This window comes from Rhizophagus irregularis, chromosome 17, assembly GCF_026210795.1.
Source record: "Rhizophagus irregularis chromosome 17, complete sequence".
NCBI classification, from domain to species: domain Eukaryota; kingdom Fungi; phylum Glomeromycota; class Glomeromycetes; order Glomerales; family Glomeraceae; genus Rhizophagus; species Rhizophagus irregularis.
In genome coordinates, this window is record NC_089445.1 from 189,281 (window position 1) to 203,830 (window position 14,550).

The following is a 14,550-nucleotide window of genomic DNA, read 5'->3' on the forward strand; positions in this document are numbered from 1 at the left end:
GAACAACTTTCAATTAATTTAGAAAGTCAATTTTATTTGACTAAAGTGGTGTAATTACACTCTGAAGTTATAAACGGAAAAGTGAAAAATTTAAAAGTTATTACCATTAAAAAAAATATGCTTTTCTATATAAATATCATACTTAGCCTTATGAAAATTAAAATACAAGTAGATTTAACTTGCTGAACAAACTTACTTAAACATAAAAGATATATATATATATATATATATATATATATATATATTGAGTAGTGAAATTATATTTTAAAGTAAAACATATTTATAGTAATTTTCATCGGGAAATTTTTTAAGATGCAGAACTGCAGAGATCTGTAAAATTAGCAGATCTCTGCATTTTTTTTGTGAATTTATGCGGAAGTCTGCGATTTTGCAGATTTTTGCTTTTTATTTTTTACAAAGTTGTGCAATTTTGCAAGTTTCTTATTTTTTATGTATAAATTTTTACGGTAATCTGTGATTTTGCAGATTTCTGCTTTTTTTTATGTGAAATTTATGCGGAAGTCTGCAATTTTGCAGATTTTTGCTTTTTTTTCATTAAAATATCAGTTCAATCTGCAATTTTATCATTGATTCAATATTTAAACTTTGATTAACTCTAACTTGATTTAATACCTAAATGATTTTTTCTACAATAAATACTCTTTAAAAAAAAACTTTACAAGACTTTAAAAAAATAATTTTTTCTATAATACTTATTACTAAAGAAAAAAACTTTGTGAAATAATTTTTTCTACAACACCTTTTAGGAAATAATCTGTTAAAGATTCCAAAAAAAAAATATTTCTATTATTTTTTAAGCTTCGAAGCTTATCAGAGAAATTTTTTTTTAAAAAAAAAATTTATTTGTAAGGTTCGGAATCTTTAAGGCAAATTCGTCTAACATTCGGTACATAATCTGCAACATGCAGGAGTTTTGGATTAAAAAGATGTCAGACTCTTTTATCTCCTTTCAAAAAATACATTTTACAAAACGCCAAAAGTACTCTATTTTGAAGGTATTTATTACTTTAATATTAATATTATTTAACGAATGTTAGAAAATGTTCGTTTTATTAGTTTTATTAGTCTAGAACACAAAAGGTACATCCTGGACTCCATTTTTAAAAAAAAAAAATTTAATAAAACATTAGCTAAAGTTCGTTTCATTTTTTTTTGTAAGTCCAGAGCGCTGAAAGTACCAGTTCCAGACTTTATTTCGAAGGTAAAACTTCGAAACTAATATTTTTTATATACTGAACGTTGTCTAACGTTCGGTTTTATTATTTTCTTGTTCTGGACACCGAAGAATGGTTCCAGACTCTTATTTTGAAGGTAAAACCTTTACCTTTGAATTTTTTTTTTATCTTTTTGTTTAATGAACGTCGCTAACGTTCATTTTTCATGTTTTTAGGTCCTGACATTGAAAAATGACTCTGGACATTTATTTCAAAGGTAAAGACTTTTGAATAACTTTATTTATTTAACGAACATTGCAAACGTTCATTTTTTATTTTTTTTTAAGTCCTAGACGCCAAAGTACGGCTCCGGACATTTATTTTGAAGGTAAAATTTACCTCCAAATTTTTTTTATTTTATTTATACCTACGAACGTTAATTTACGTTTGTTTTTATATTTTATAGGTTCTGGACGCCAAAGAATAGCTCTGGACGTTAATTTCAAAGGTAAAATCTTTACCTTCGATTTTTTTTTAATTATTATTTAGCGAACGTTACTAAACGTTCGTTTTTATATTTTATAGGTCCTGGACACCAAAGAATGGCTCTGGATGTTTATTTCAAAGGTAAAGTTTACCTTCAAAATATTTTTTTAATTTTATTTCAACGAACGTTACAAACGTTCATTTCTATTATTTTTTAGGTCCTGGATGCCAAAGAATGGCTCTGGACTTTACTTTGAAGGTAAAACCTTCGAAAAAAAAAATATTTTTTTTTATTAACTTTATTGACGAACATTAACTAACATTTCGTCTTATTTTTTTTAGATAAAGGAAGCTGAAACTGAGTTCCGGGCTCCTATATCAAAGGTAAAATAAACCTTCGAAAAAAAAAAATTAATTTTTTTTTTAGAACGTTAAACTAACGTTCATTTATTTTTGTTTTAGTTAAAGGAAGCCGATTACAAGCCGAACTTCCATATCGAAGGTAAACCTTTGAAAAAAAAAATTATTTTTTTTTAAATTAATATAATGAACGTTAAACTAACGTTCATTTATTTTTGTTTTAGTTAAAGGAAGTCGAAAATGAATTCCGGACTTCCATATCGAAGATAAACCTTTGAAAAAAAAAATTATTTTTTTTTAAATTAATATAATGAATGTACTAACGTTCATTTCCTTTTGTTTTAGTTAAAGGAAGCTGTAAATGAATTCTGGACTTCTATATCGAAGGTAAACTTTGAAAATTTTTATTGTTTTATTTAATGAAACGTTTCTAACATTTTGTTTTTGTATTTTGTAGGAACACGGCATTTTGGACTCCTTTTGGACAGAATTTCAAAGGTAAACTTCGAAATTCTGTTTTTTTTCATTGTTTTTATTTAAACGAAACGTAGCTAATGTTTCATTTTTCTTTTTCTTTTTTTTTGTAGTTTTGGTACTTCGAAGGTTCCTAAAACGGATAAAGGGTAAATTTCGCAACATTTTGTTGTGAAACTTTATAATTTTTTTTTCTTATAAAAGAATGTTTCTAACGTTCTTTATTCATTTTATAGGTTGCCGGGCTTTTTTGGATGAACCGGACTTGGAATGTAAGGAATAAGAGGAGGGATTTCAAAGGTAAATATCTTCGAAATTATATTTATATTTTTTTTTTGTTTAACGAAACGTTTACTAACGTTTTGTTTATCTTTTTTTTGTAATTTAAGGTTTTCTGATCGTCATCTGGATTGGACAGAATTTCAAAGGTAAATACAGGTACCTTCAAATTTTTTTAATTTTTTTTATATTTTTTTTAAAAAAATTAAATGAAACGTTGGCTAACGTTTTGATTTTTTATCTTTTATAAGTCCATGGCTTTCTGGGCGCCTTCTTGACAGAATTTTGAAGGTAAAACTTTGAAATTCTGTATTTTTTTTATTTTATTTAACGAGACGTTAGCTAACGTTTCATTTTTTTTTTGTAGATTCTCGGCTTTCTGGACGCTTCTTAGACGGAATTCGAAGGTATTCCTTCAAATAAAATTTTTTTTTATTAATTTTATTTAGCGAACGTGAACTAACGTTCATTCTTCTTTTATTTTAGGTTTCAGGTTTACATTTGGCTGAAAGTCCTTAGGACAGTGAACTGTAATAGTGAAGAACTTCGAAGGTAAACACTTTGAAGTTCTTTTTTTGTTTTGCTTTTTTTAACGAATGTTATACCAATGTTCATTTTTTTCTTTTATTTTAGGTTACAGTTTTCCATTATGAAGAACTTTAAAGTATTTAAGAACTTCAAAGGTAAATGCTTTAAAGTTCTATTTTTTAATGATCGTTATACTAATGATCGTTTCTTTTATGTTTAGATCCTGGACTGCTGGATTATAAATTTTGAAGCTGCTTGCTTCAAAAAATTTTTTTCATTTGTAGGTTTCCGTTGTTTGTTAGAATTGAACCAACTGGAACAATGTTCCAAACCATTAACATCATGTAAATGTACAGTAAAGAGATAATGAATAGTAATGACTAGTAATAGATTTCAATTGTATTTGTAAACTTGTTAATATATAATAAAAAAGTAATTTTGATTATATAAATAAATTAGTAATTAATGCAATAAATTAATTTGTATTATTGTGATGCAGATTTTTACTGAAAAAAATTGCTGAGGTATTTCGAAGGTTTTTCATTTAAAAATCTGCGCAGAATTTTATTATTTATAAAATCTGTGCAGTTTTTTATTGGATTTTTCCTCTAATGTTTTGCGCCAGGGTATAAGATCTGCGCAGAAATAATTTCTGAAAATCTGCACAGATCTGCTAGGACCCCGAACAATATATATATAGGTCAGATAAAAAATTCAAAATTTACTAAGGTCAATAAGCAAATATTTTTCATGTCTGCTAAGCAAACTTTTATCTAACCCATAAATTTTTTACACTGCTAAACAACTTATTTTATGACATATATATATTTATATATGATTTTTTTTATAAAATATGTACAGTCAACTCTCTTTATAGTCACACATTTGGAACAGTCCATATTTGGTGATTATAAAGAGATGTGACTATATAAAAAATTTCTTATATTTATATATCATAATTCCGGCCAAAAATTAACATAATTTTAGCCAGAATTATACTTAAAACTTTATTGTATCGTAACTTCGCCAATATTAATCGTAGAGAGTTGATCTTACCGCCATTCGATTCGTCTTGATGAGACGGTTCTAATGGTATAAAATACGTCGAAATCCAATCACTAGATTAATTTCCGAAATTAAAAAAATATTAATGGTTTTTGTGTAATAACTCTGCCAATATTGATCCTAGAAAGACGATCTTACTACCATTCGATTCGTCTTGATGAGACGAATCTAATGGTATAAGATACATCGAAATCCAATCACTAGATCAATTTCCGAAATTAAAAAATATTAAATGGTTTTTAAGTAATAACTCCGTCAATATTAATCACAGAGAGATGAGCTTACTACCATTCGATTCGTCTCGATGAGGCGATTCCAACGAGCTATAAATCGTCTTTTTACAATCACTAGGTACCGAGAAATCTAGCAAAATGTTAAATGGCGCAGTAAACGTAAATCAAAAAATATTATAATGCCGATGTTTAACATTTTGTTGAATAACTCGTCAGCCAGTGATCGGAAAAGGATAAAACTAGCTTCAGATCAGCCTAAATGGCCCGATGGGGGATGTCTTCTATAGTGGTGCTGTTACCTGAGGAATTAAGTACTCGGTTTAATGGTTGCCCATTGAAGATGATAGGACACAGACCCGAGATTAGTCTCATAAGAGGCAATGGGTGGTCTGGCCGTAAACACTTGCAAAGGAAAAGGATAAAACTGGTTGGTCACCCTATCTCGGTGGTTAGTCACTGAGACCCTCATTAAGCCTGAGTATGGTGAGGTCGCAGGTTCGATTCCTATGACCACGGAAATAAAAAGAATTTTACTGCGGATGCTACAACCAATAGCGTGAAGGTACAGGGATTAGTGTAGTTGGACTGCATCATGGTGAATTAGTGTGTACAGTTAGGCCGCACATTTCAACTAAGGGTCATGGTGTCCTTCTAACGTTCCCTATGAGGTCATTGGCATGTGCGCAGTCCTGTCCTTGAGGTCACTACTATACCTCGGGGGGGGGGACTTCCCTGTCTGGGCTGGTCACTCCACGATACCACTTGGGGTCAGTAATGGCTAGATGGTCGTCCTAGATGGTAAAGCTGAGGGTGCAATGTCTTAGTGGTAGTTAGACCTTCTGTTAGGTCTTAGGCCAACCAAGATGTTCGTGCACGTAACAGGTAGCATTGGCGATGCTTCGATTCCCCACTTTCTTGGGTCCCTGGTGGTGATCCCTTGGTCGATACCCACCATAAGGGGCGATCCTGGACAGAAGCCTGCTACTTCCTGTCCGAAGTGGTCACTGCAATAAGTATACCAACCACAGGGGTAAACAACTGTACTATCGGTGCTAGGTAATCGCGGGCTGTAGTGGCGCTGAGTGAGACGCGTCTCAAATGGTGGTATGGAAGGATCTTAGATGGTTGATGTTACCTGTCGAAAGTCTCCAGCTAAAAGTAGGTGCTTTCTAAAGGTCGTAAAATAAATTGAGTACCAGTATCATGCAATGGATTAAGGATGAGTAGGCGGCGTGTCTGCAAACTGAGATCGAAAATGGCTCGATGGGGGATGTCTTCTACATGGTGCTGTTACCTGAGGAATTAAGTACTCGGTTTAATGGTTGCCTATTGAAGATGATAGGACACAGACCCGAGATTAGTCTCATAAGAGGTAATGGGTGGTCTGGCCGTAAACAATAGCAAAGGAAAAGGATAAAACTTTTGACCACGGAAATAAAAAGAATTTTACTGCGGACGCTACAACCAATAGCGTGAAGGTACAGGGATTAGTGTAGTTGGACTGCATCATGGTGAATTAGTGTGTACGGTTAGGCCGTACATTTCAATAGGGTCGTAGTGTCCTTCTAGCGTTCCCTATGAGGCCATTGGTATGTACGCAGTCCTGTCTGAGGTCACTACTATCACTGGGGGGACTTCCCTGTTCGGTGGTCGTCTACGATACCACTTGGGGTCAGTAATGGCTAGATGGTCGTCCTAGATGGTAAAGCTGAGGTGCAATGTCTTAGTGGTAGTTGACTTTCTGTTGTGGCCTTGACAACCAAAGTTGCTTCGTGCACAGAACAGGTAGCATGGCTATAGTGCTTCGATTCCCTACTCAGCCCCTTGCGATCCCCAAGGTGGTGATACCCACTATAAGGTGATCCTGGACAGATGCCTGTTACTTACCTTCATATGCAGTGGTCACTACAAAGTATACCACTTGGGGTAAACAACTGTACTATCGGTGCTGGGTAATCGCGGGCTATAGTGGCCTTTGAGTGAGACTTAGTACCTAAAATGGTGGTATGGAAGGGTACTAGATAGTTGATGTTACCTGTCGAAAGTCCTCCATGAAAGTAGATGCTCTCTAAAGGTCGTAAAATAAATTGAAAGATCAGTATCATGCAATGGGTATAGGATGAGTAGGCGGCGTGTACTGCTTCAGATCGGACTTTAAAATGGCCCGATAGGGGATGTTTCTTATAGTGGTGCTGTTACGAGGAATTAGATCTCGGTTTAATGGTTGCCCGTTAAAGATGATAGGACGCAGACCCGAGATTAGTCTCATAAGAGGCAATGGGTGGTCTGGCCGTAAATACTTGCAAAGGAAAAGGATAAAACTACCACCATTCGATTCGTCTCAGTGAGACGATTCTAACAAGCTATGTTACATCTTTGTACGATTATTAGATGCCAAGTTATTTAATATATTCTTTATATAACTGTGATTATAAACGGTTCTTTTTAATATAAGATTTTTGAGGATAGGTGTGATAGTGACTATAGATAGATTGTGACTATATAGGATAGATTTTAATAATAAAGTGTTTTGAATATTCAACTGGTGTGACTACATAGTAGAATGTGACTATAACAGGAGTGACTATAGAGGGAGTTGACTGTATATAAAAAAAACTAAAAAAACAAAAATTTTTGAAATAATGTATGGATAAAGCTATTATTATTTTTTTGTAATATTACAACTTATAAATGTTTCTTATTAATATTTCGTATATCTGTTCTGTGAATTCAGAGCGTAATTTAGGCACTTTAGTCAAAGGAAACATCCAAATCCAAAACCTTCTTAAGTAAAGTTGTTCAGCAGGTTCAAATCCACTTACATATAAATTTTTATCATAATTGAATAGATATTTATGGATTTATTCATGTTTTTTGTAACGCCACCAATACGCGGAATTTTTATTTTTAAAATTTACTGTAAAATTTGTCAAAAAAAATATTTTTAAAAAATTTTCTAAGTAAAAATGAAATAACTTTTATTGATTATTACAAAAATTATAGTGTAGAATTATAAAAAAACAGAAAAACACTTATTTTTCTCTTCTCACCCACCCGTTGCTCTCATTTTAAATATATATTTTTTACATGTTATACGGACGCGTATATGATTTATGATTTTAATGTTACGCAGACGTATACATGCTGCCCAAATTATTTTGGGATGCCATAATTATAATTTGGGATGCCATAATTCATTTGGTTTATATATAATTTACTATGTAAAGTGCTAAAATAATTTGGGATGCCATAATTGAATTTGGGATTTTACTTATAATTACGGCAATCCAAAATAATTTGGGTGGCATGTATACGTAGACACGTATTTGTTTTATCAAAAACATGTTACATGATCACATTTAAAAATGTTTCCTGTATTACATATACAATTAACTTATTCTTTGTAATAAAAATAGTAAATTTTTTTTATACAAACATGTTTATAACTTTGTTTACATATTTTATTAGATTTTTTTAATGTGAAAATGTAAATATATATTATATTATATATATATATTAAAAAATTCTATCCTGCTACGCAAATATATATCCGACTACTAAATATTATATCTTTACGCATAATTATATCTGACTATTTAAAAATTATGTTATCAAATAAGCAATAATAAATCTCATATAGGAAAAATTTTTATATGTTGGTTAAGCAAACTCAAAACCTACCTTTATATATATTGTTCAGGGTCCTGATCTACTCCCTAAAAAATTTCCCGATGTTATTTAACAAAATAAACATGTATAATATAGTAATTTTATATTAAAAATAATACACTGAGTTTAATAAAAATTAAAAAGATACTATTAACAGATAATTAATAAAACATTGAAAAAAAAAATGAAATTTCATCAAAAAAAATTTTTTGTTTATATATTTATATAAAATTGGGAAATGTAGTACAAAATTAACACTCACCGTTAGTAAAAATAAAATAAAAATTAATTATAAATTCAATATATAACATTTTAAAAAGTTATATAAATATGAAAAATAAGCAACTAAAAACTCTTAGTATTTTAAAATAATACCAAAAATATGCAATTTAATTATCTTACATAGTATAAAATTTTCTTAAAATTAAGCATTATAAAATTCTTACATCATAAAACTTTTCTATGTTGGCTAAGCACCTTGGTACCTTACATATATAAGCATTTTCCGAAGGTCCTGTTCCATTTTCTAGTATAAACTTTTATAACTCAAACTGAAGTAAAATAAATTTCTACCTACAGATTTAACAATTATATAAAGTGATATTATGGAATATAGATCAAAAATAAGTAATTTTAATAAATGAAAATAATAAAAATAAAAAATTTTGGACTATTTTTTATGAATCATTTAAGACCATATAAAAATTCCATCATCAGAAAATTTGTTTAGGCGTAATTTAGTGTAATATTTCGAAGGTGGTGTAAAATTTCGAAATATTACACTAAAAACGTAATATTACAAAAATTTACGCTCTTAAATTTGAATAATTATAGTAATTTAAGAATATCTCGCTATCTACTGATCCAATCAAGACGATCTATAGCTCATTGGAATCAGCTCATCAAGACGAATCAAATGGTAGTAAAATCATATCTTTACGTTCGATAAATGATTTTCTATTAATTTAAAACTTTACTGCATACTATAGAGCGTTCTATTAACTGTAGAAATGCGATTTTACTACCATTTGATTCGTCTTGATGAGCTGATTCCAATGAGCTATAGATCGTCTTGATTGGATCAGTAGATAGCAAGATATTCTTAAATTACTATAATTATTCAAATTTAAGAGCGTAAACTTTTGTAATATTACGTTTTTAGTGTAATATTTCGAAATTTTACACCACCTTCGAAATATTACACTAAATTACGCCTAAACAAATTTCCTGATGATGGATCAAAGTAAAGATTGTATTCAATAAATGTATTATAAAAAGAGTTTGCTAATTTGCCTTTTGGGTTAAATAATCTGGGTTATCTGGATTATACATGAAACTGAAATTGGTTAATTTTGACCTCTAAAATGGTCAAAATGGTTAAAATAATTTCGACTTAAGCCCCTCCAAAAGTCAAAATGGTCAAAATTACGTTATAGTCATATGATTTTATCAGTGTTTGGCAAATGACTACTTGAAATGAACAAATGACTCAAATGACAAGTCATTTGTCATTTGTCATTTGTCATTTGCAACTCAAATGACCTGTCATTTAAGTCATTTGAAAAATATTAAATATTCTGAGAATTTTTATTAATTATTCTGTTTATTTTAATTAAGAAAACAAAAATATTAAAACAAAATTGGTTTTAATATATATAATCAAAAAAGTTCCAATAGTAGTAAAGATTTTTTAATCACGTGATTTATTATTATTTTTACAGGTTATTATTTGTTAATAATATTATTTTAGACAGTATTATTTCACTTATAATTATTTCACTAATGATCATTTTCTCCACACAAATAAAAGTTAATTAATTTTGCAATAAAATATTTAATTGTAATACATGTAGTTGATCCCATTTTTCACCATTTTTATATATAATTGTTGTCTTTATTTAATCATAAGATGGCCATAACATTTATTTATGCATATAATTATATAATAAATTTATATATAATAAATAACATATCAGATATTATTATCACTTTAATGATTATGGTTATATTATTTATTATTTTCAGATTACAGTAAAATTGATTCTGTTTATGATTATTTCGATTACGTCCTTCCTTTTTTGTACATCACGTGATTATAAATTGTCTAATAATCTTTAAATATTTTAATGACAAATGACCAAATGACAAAGGATGCAAATGACAGTCAAATGATACCCAATCATTTGTTATTTGTCATTTCGTGAATAATTCAAATACCATATGCCAAATGATGGGGTGTCATTTGACAGGACCGGGAAAACTATATATAAAGGTCACCGGAAAAAAATCAGAAAATCATATATATGCGAACCATCTTATGATTGGTCAATTGGCTATTTATTCACATGTTTTCGCTCCAAAAACAGAAAAAGGAAAGATCTTTACTCAAATTTTCTTATTCTTGTGAACCAACACGTGACTTTTATTAATTATTTTTACGGTGACCTTTTTGAAAATTAAATATGGGTTCGAACCAAGAAAACCGGTGACCTTTATTAGTAGTTTTCCCGGTCCTCATTTGACCAAATAACTTCTAATCCAAAAAATGGTCAAATGACCAGGTCATTTCTGAACACTGGATTTTATAGTAAACAATAATATTAAAATTCAAAATTAACGAACTCCGCATCCAGTGATTCGATTTTTATGATCTTTATACGGTTGGATTCAGCTCATCGAGAGGATTCCAATGATATGTAATTTATATTTGTAGCATTAATATTGACGGAGTTATTCACGTTTAAAATTTGGTATTAAATAGTTTTATAATTTTTATAGTAAACAATAATATTAAAATTCAAAGTTAACGATTTCTGCATCCAGTGATTAGATTTTATGATCTTTACGCAATTGGATTCAGCTCATTGAGAGGATTCCAATAATATGTATTTCATATCTGTAGCATCAATATTGACGGAGTTATTCACGTTTAAAATTTTATATTAAATTATAATTATAAAAATCACATGACTATGATGTAATTTTGACCATTTCGACTTTAATTTCAACTTTTGACCTTCCCAAGTCGAAATATTTCTACTTTTGGGCTTTAATTTTGACTTCATGTATAATCTGGTTACTACCACTGGTCAAAATAGTCTATTTCAGCAAAATTTTAAATTGCCGAATGTTGGACGAAATTCGGTCTGACCTTAGCCGATCAGTACCAAAAAAATTGGCAACTAATTATATAGACGATTTGCACTATAATGCCTGCCATTTGTCAACAAATCGATCAGTAAAAATTGGCAACAAATCGGTAAAATCAAATTGACGATTGTTAATAAACCTAATAATTAGGGTTCCGATCGGTTTCGGTAATTACCGAACCGAACCGATCGGTTTTCGGTTTTCGGTCGGTAATTACATCAAAAATTACCGACCTAACACTTCGGTAATTTACCGATCGGTTCGGTAATTTCGGTTTTCGGTATCGGTTTTATCATTTATCGAACCGATTTACCGATCTGACTTTTTATTTTGTGATTGGCAAACTGATAATCTTTTTTAGTCCATATATATATAGTTTTTTTTAATTTTTTTTTTTTAAATAGTAACGCGTTTATTATTAATTGATAACAATCATATAATAGATTATAATTTTATATAAACACCTAGCGTATATTAAATCCAAAGATCTCAATCTTATATTTGTTTATTTGCTAGTTATTTTTTATATAGGTTTTGTAATAAATACATCGAGGAGTAGTAAATTCGGTAAATCGGTATCGGTAATCGGTAATTACCGGCCGGTTTCGGTTATACAGTTTACCGATATCGAAACTTCGGTAAATTACCGATTACCGATACCGAAATTCGGTTTCGGTTTCGGTATGACTCAAACCGAAACCGAACCGTACCGATCGGAACCCTACTAATAATTTATTACCGATTTTTGTACATTTAACTGATTACTGATTTTAATTTTATAATAATTTATTAATTAAATTTAAATTACATATTAAATTAATATATAGCTATCTATCACCATCCACCATCCATCATCCACCCATCATCTTCACCTAACCTGATAAAAATCCATAGAAAACCTACAAAAAAAAAGGAGGAAATGGTTAGTAACCTATTTTTTAAATAAAAAAAGTTAAAGTTTTAAAAGAAACTTACCCGATCTAATAAAATCCAAAGGGGAAACCTACAAAAAAAAAGTAAAGAAATGGTTAGTTCGTTTCTTTAATAATAATTAAAAATAAAGTTTCGAAAAATTTGAAACTTATCAGCCCATCCAATAAAGTCCGAAGAAGAAAATCTACAAAAAAAAAGAAGAAACAATTAGTTTACGTTTCTTCAATAAAAAAAATAAAGTTTTGAAAAAATTTGAAACTTATCCGCCCATTCAATAAAGTCTGAAGGGTGGGAAACCTACAAAAAAAAAAGAAGAAACAATTAGTTTAATGTTTCTTCGATAAAAAAGGTTAAAATTTCGATACTCGAAACTTACTCCCAATTCGTTAATGGAAACCTACAAAAAAAAGAAACAGTTAATTTGTTTCTTTAATAATAATAAAAAATGAAGTTTCGAAAAACTTACCCATTCAATAAAAAGTCGAAGGGGAAAATTTACAAAAAAAAAAAGAAACAGTTAGCAAACTAATTCTTTTATAAAAAAAAAATTTCGAAAAGTTTTGAAATAGTTCAAAACTTACCTGATCTATCAGCCCGAAATGAAAGCCTACAAAAAAAAGAAAGAAAAGATTAATAAATCATTTCTTTTAAAGTTTCGAAATTAAACTAACTTTGAAACTTACCATCAACCATTCCATACCCTAAACCCCTATTATACTTTGAGGGCGTCTTGAATCTACAAAAAAAAGAACGAAAACGTTAGCAAACGTTTCGTTCAAATAAAAAAAGAAAAAAAAAATTTTTAAATACGAACAAATGTTAGTAACGTTCGTTAGATAAATTAATGAAATATTTTGAAGTTCTACCTTCGAAATGCCATGTTGAACTCATCCCGAAACCTGACCGAAAAGATTTTGGCGTCCATATTAGAGCTGATTTCCTACAAAAAAAATAAAAAAAACGTTTAAAATAAACGTTTTTTATTAAGTTTCGAAAAAAAAACTTCGAAATTTTACTTGTAGGATTGGTATCCAAATCAGAGCCAATTCCCTACAAAAAAAAATATAAAAAAATAATAAAAAAATGTTAAAATTAAACGTTTTTTTATTAAGTTTCATAAAGTTTCAAAAATTTTCGAAAATTCAAAACTTTACCTGCGGGATTCTGGTATCCAATTTGGAGCCGATTTTCCTGCAAAAAAAATAATAAAAAATAATAAAAAAAATGTTACTTTAACGTTTTTTTTATTAAGTTTCGTAAAGTTTCAAAAATTTGAAACTTTACCTGCAGGATTCCGGTATCCGAATTGGAGCCGATTTTCCTGCAAAAAAATTAATAAAAATAATAAAAAAATGTTAAATTAAACGTTTTTTATTAATTTTTGTCAAAAAGTTTTGAAAATTCGAAACTTTACGGTATCCCTACAATAATATTTAAAAAAACGTTAAAAACGTTTTTTTCAAAAAAGTTTTGAAAATAAAACTTAACTGGAATATCGACGTTCACACTGGAGCCGAATTCCTATACAAGAGTAAAAAAAAAAACATTTTTAATATTAAAAAATGTTTTAAAGTTTCAAAACTTTATTTCGAAACTTACCTTTGTAATTCAGTATCCAAGTAGGAGCCGATTTCCTATACAAACATAAAAAAATGTTTTATTAAAAACGTTTTATTAAAAAAAGTTTTGAAATTTTTTTTCAAAACTTACCTTTAGGATTTTGGTATTCACGTCAGAACTGATATCCCTACAAAAAAATAAAAAAAAATGTTAATTTTTAACATTTTTTATTATAGTTTTGAAATTTTTCGAAACTTATCTTTGGGATTTAGTATTCACACTGGAACTGATAGCTCTACAATTAAGTATAAAAAAAACATTAAAAACGTTTTTTTTTTAAAGAAGTTTCGAAAATGGTTCAAAACTTATCTGGAATATTAGCGTCCACGCTGAAGCCAAATTCCTATACAATAAAATAAAAAATAACATTTTTTAATATAAAAAAACGTTTTTAAAGAAGTTTCAAAACATTTGTTTTGAAACTTACCTAAAATATTAGTATCTACGCCGGAACTGATTTCCTACAAAAATTAATAAAAAAAAACATTTTTTATTAAAAAACGTTTTATTAAAGTTTCGAAACTTTAGTTTCAAAACTTAACTGGAATATCAGTGTCCACGTTGGAGCCGAATTCCTA

The 14,550-nt window shown here is 29.1% G+C and overlaps 2 protein-coding genes across 2 annotated transcripts; one reads left to right on the forward strand and one right to left on the reverse strand.

Moving 5' to 3' along the window:
* Positions 1–947: 947 nt before the first annotated feature.
* Positions 948–3,168, forward strand: OCT59_008763 (uncharacterized protein; the record flags this gene model as incomplete). Its single annotated transcript, XM_066133119.1, has 14 exons — positions 948–1,016; positions 1,412–1,452; positions 1,523–1,563; positions 1,642–1,683; positions 1,761–1,802; positions 1,880–1,920; positions 2,004–2,045; positions 2,367–2,408; positions 2,479–2,519; positions 2,609–2,624; positions 2,732–2,795; positions 2,885–2,933; positions 3,026–3,065; positions 3,142–3,168. The coding sequence occupies 14 exons, from the start codon at positions 948–950 to the stop codon at positions 3,166–3,168; spliced, it is 597 nt and encodes a 198-aa protein (XP_065999598.1).
* Positions 3,169–13,171: 10,003 nt separating this feature from the next.
* On the reverse strand, positions 13,172–14,232 carry OCT59_008764 (uncharacterized protein; the record flags this gene model as incomplete). The annotated part of the gene is made up of 7 exons (XM_066133120.1): positions 13,172–13,292; positions 13,507–13,543; positions 13,637–13,673; positions 13,767–13,773; positions 13,952–13,986; positions 14,063–14,099; positions 14,192–14,232. 7 exons carry the CDS (start codon positions 14,230–14,232, stop codon positions 13,172–13,174), a joined length of 315 nt encoding a protein of 104 aa, XP_065999599.1.
* Positions 14,233–14,550: the final 318 nt, after the last annotated feature.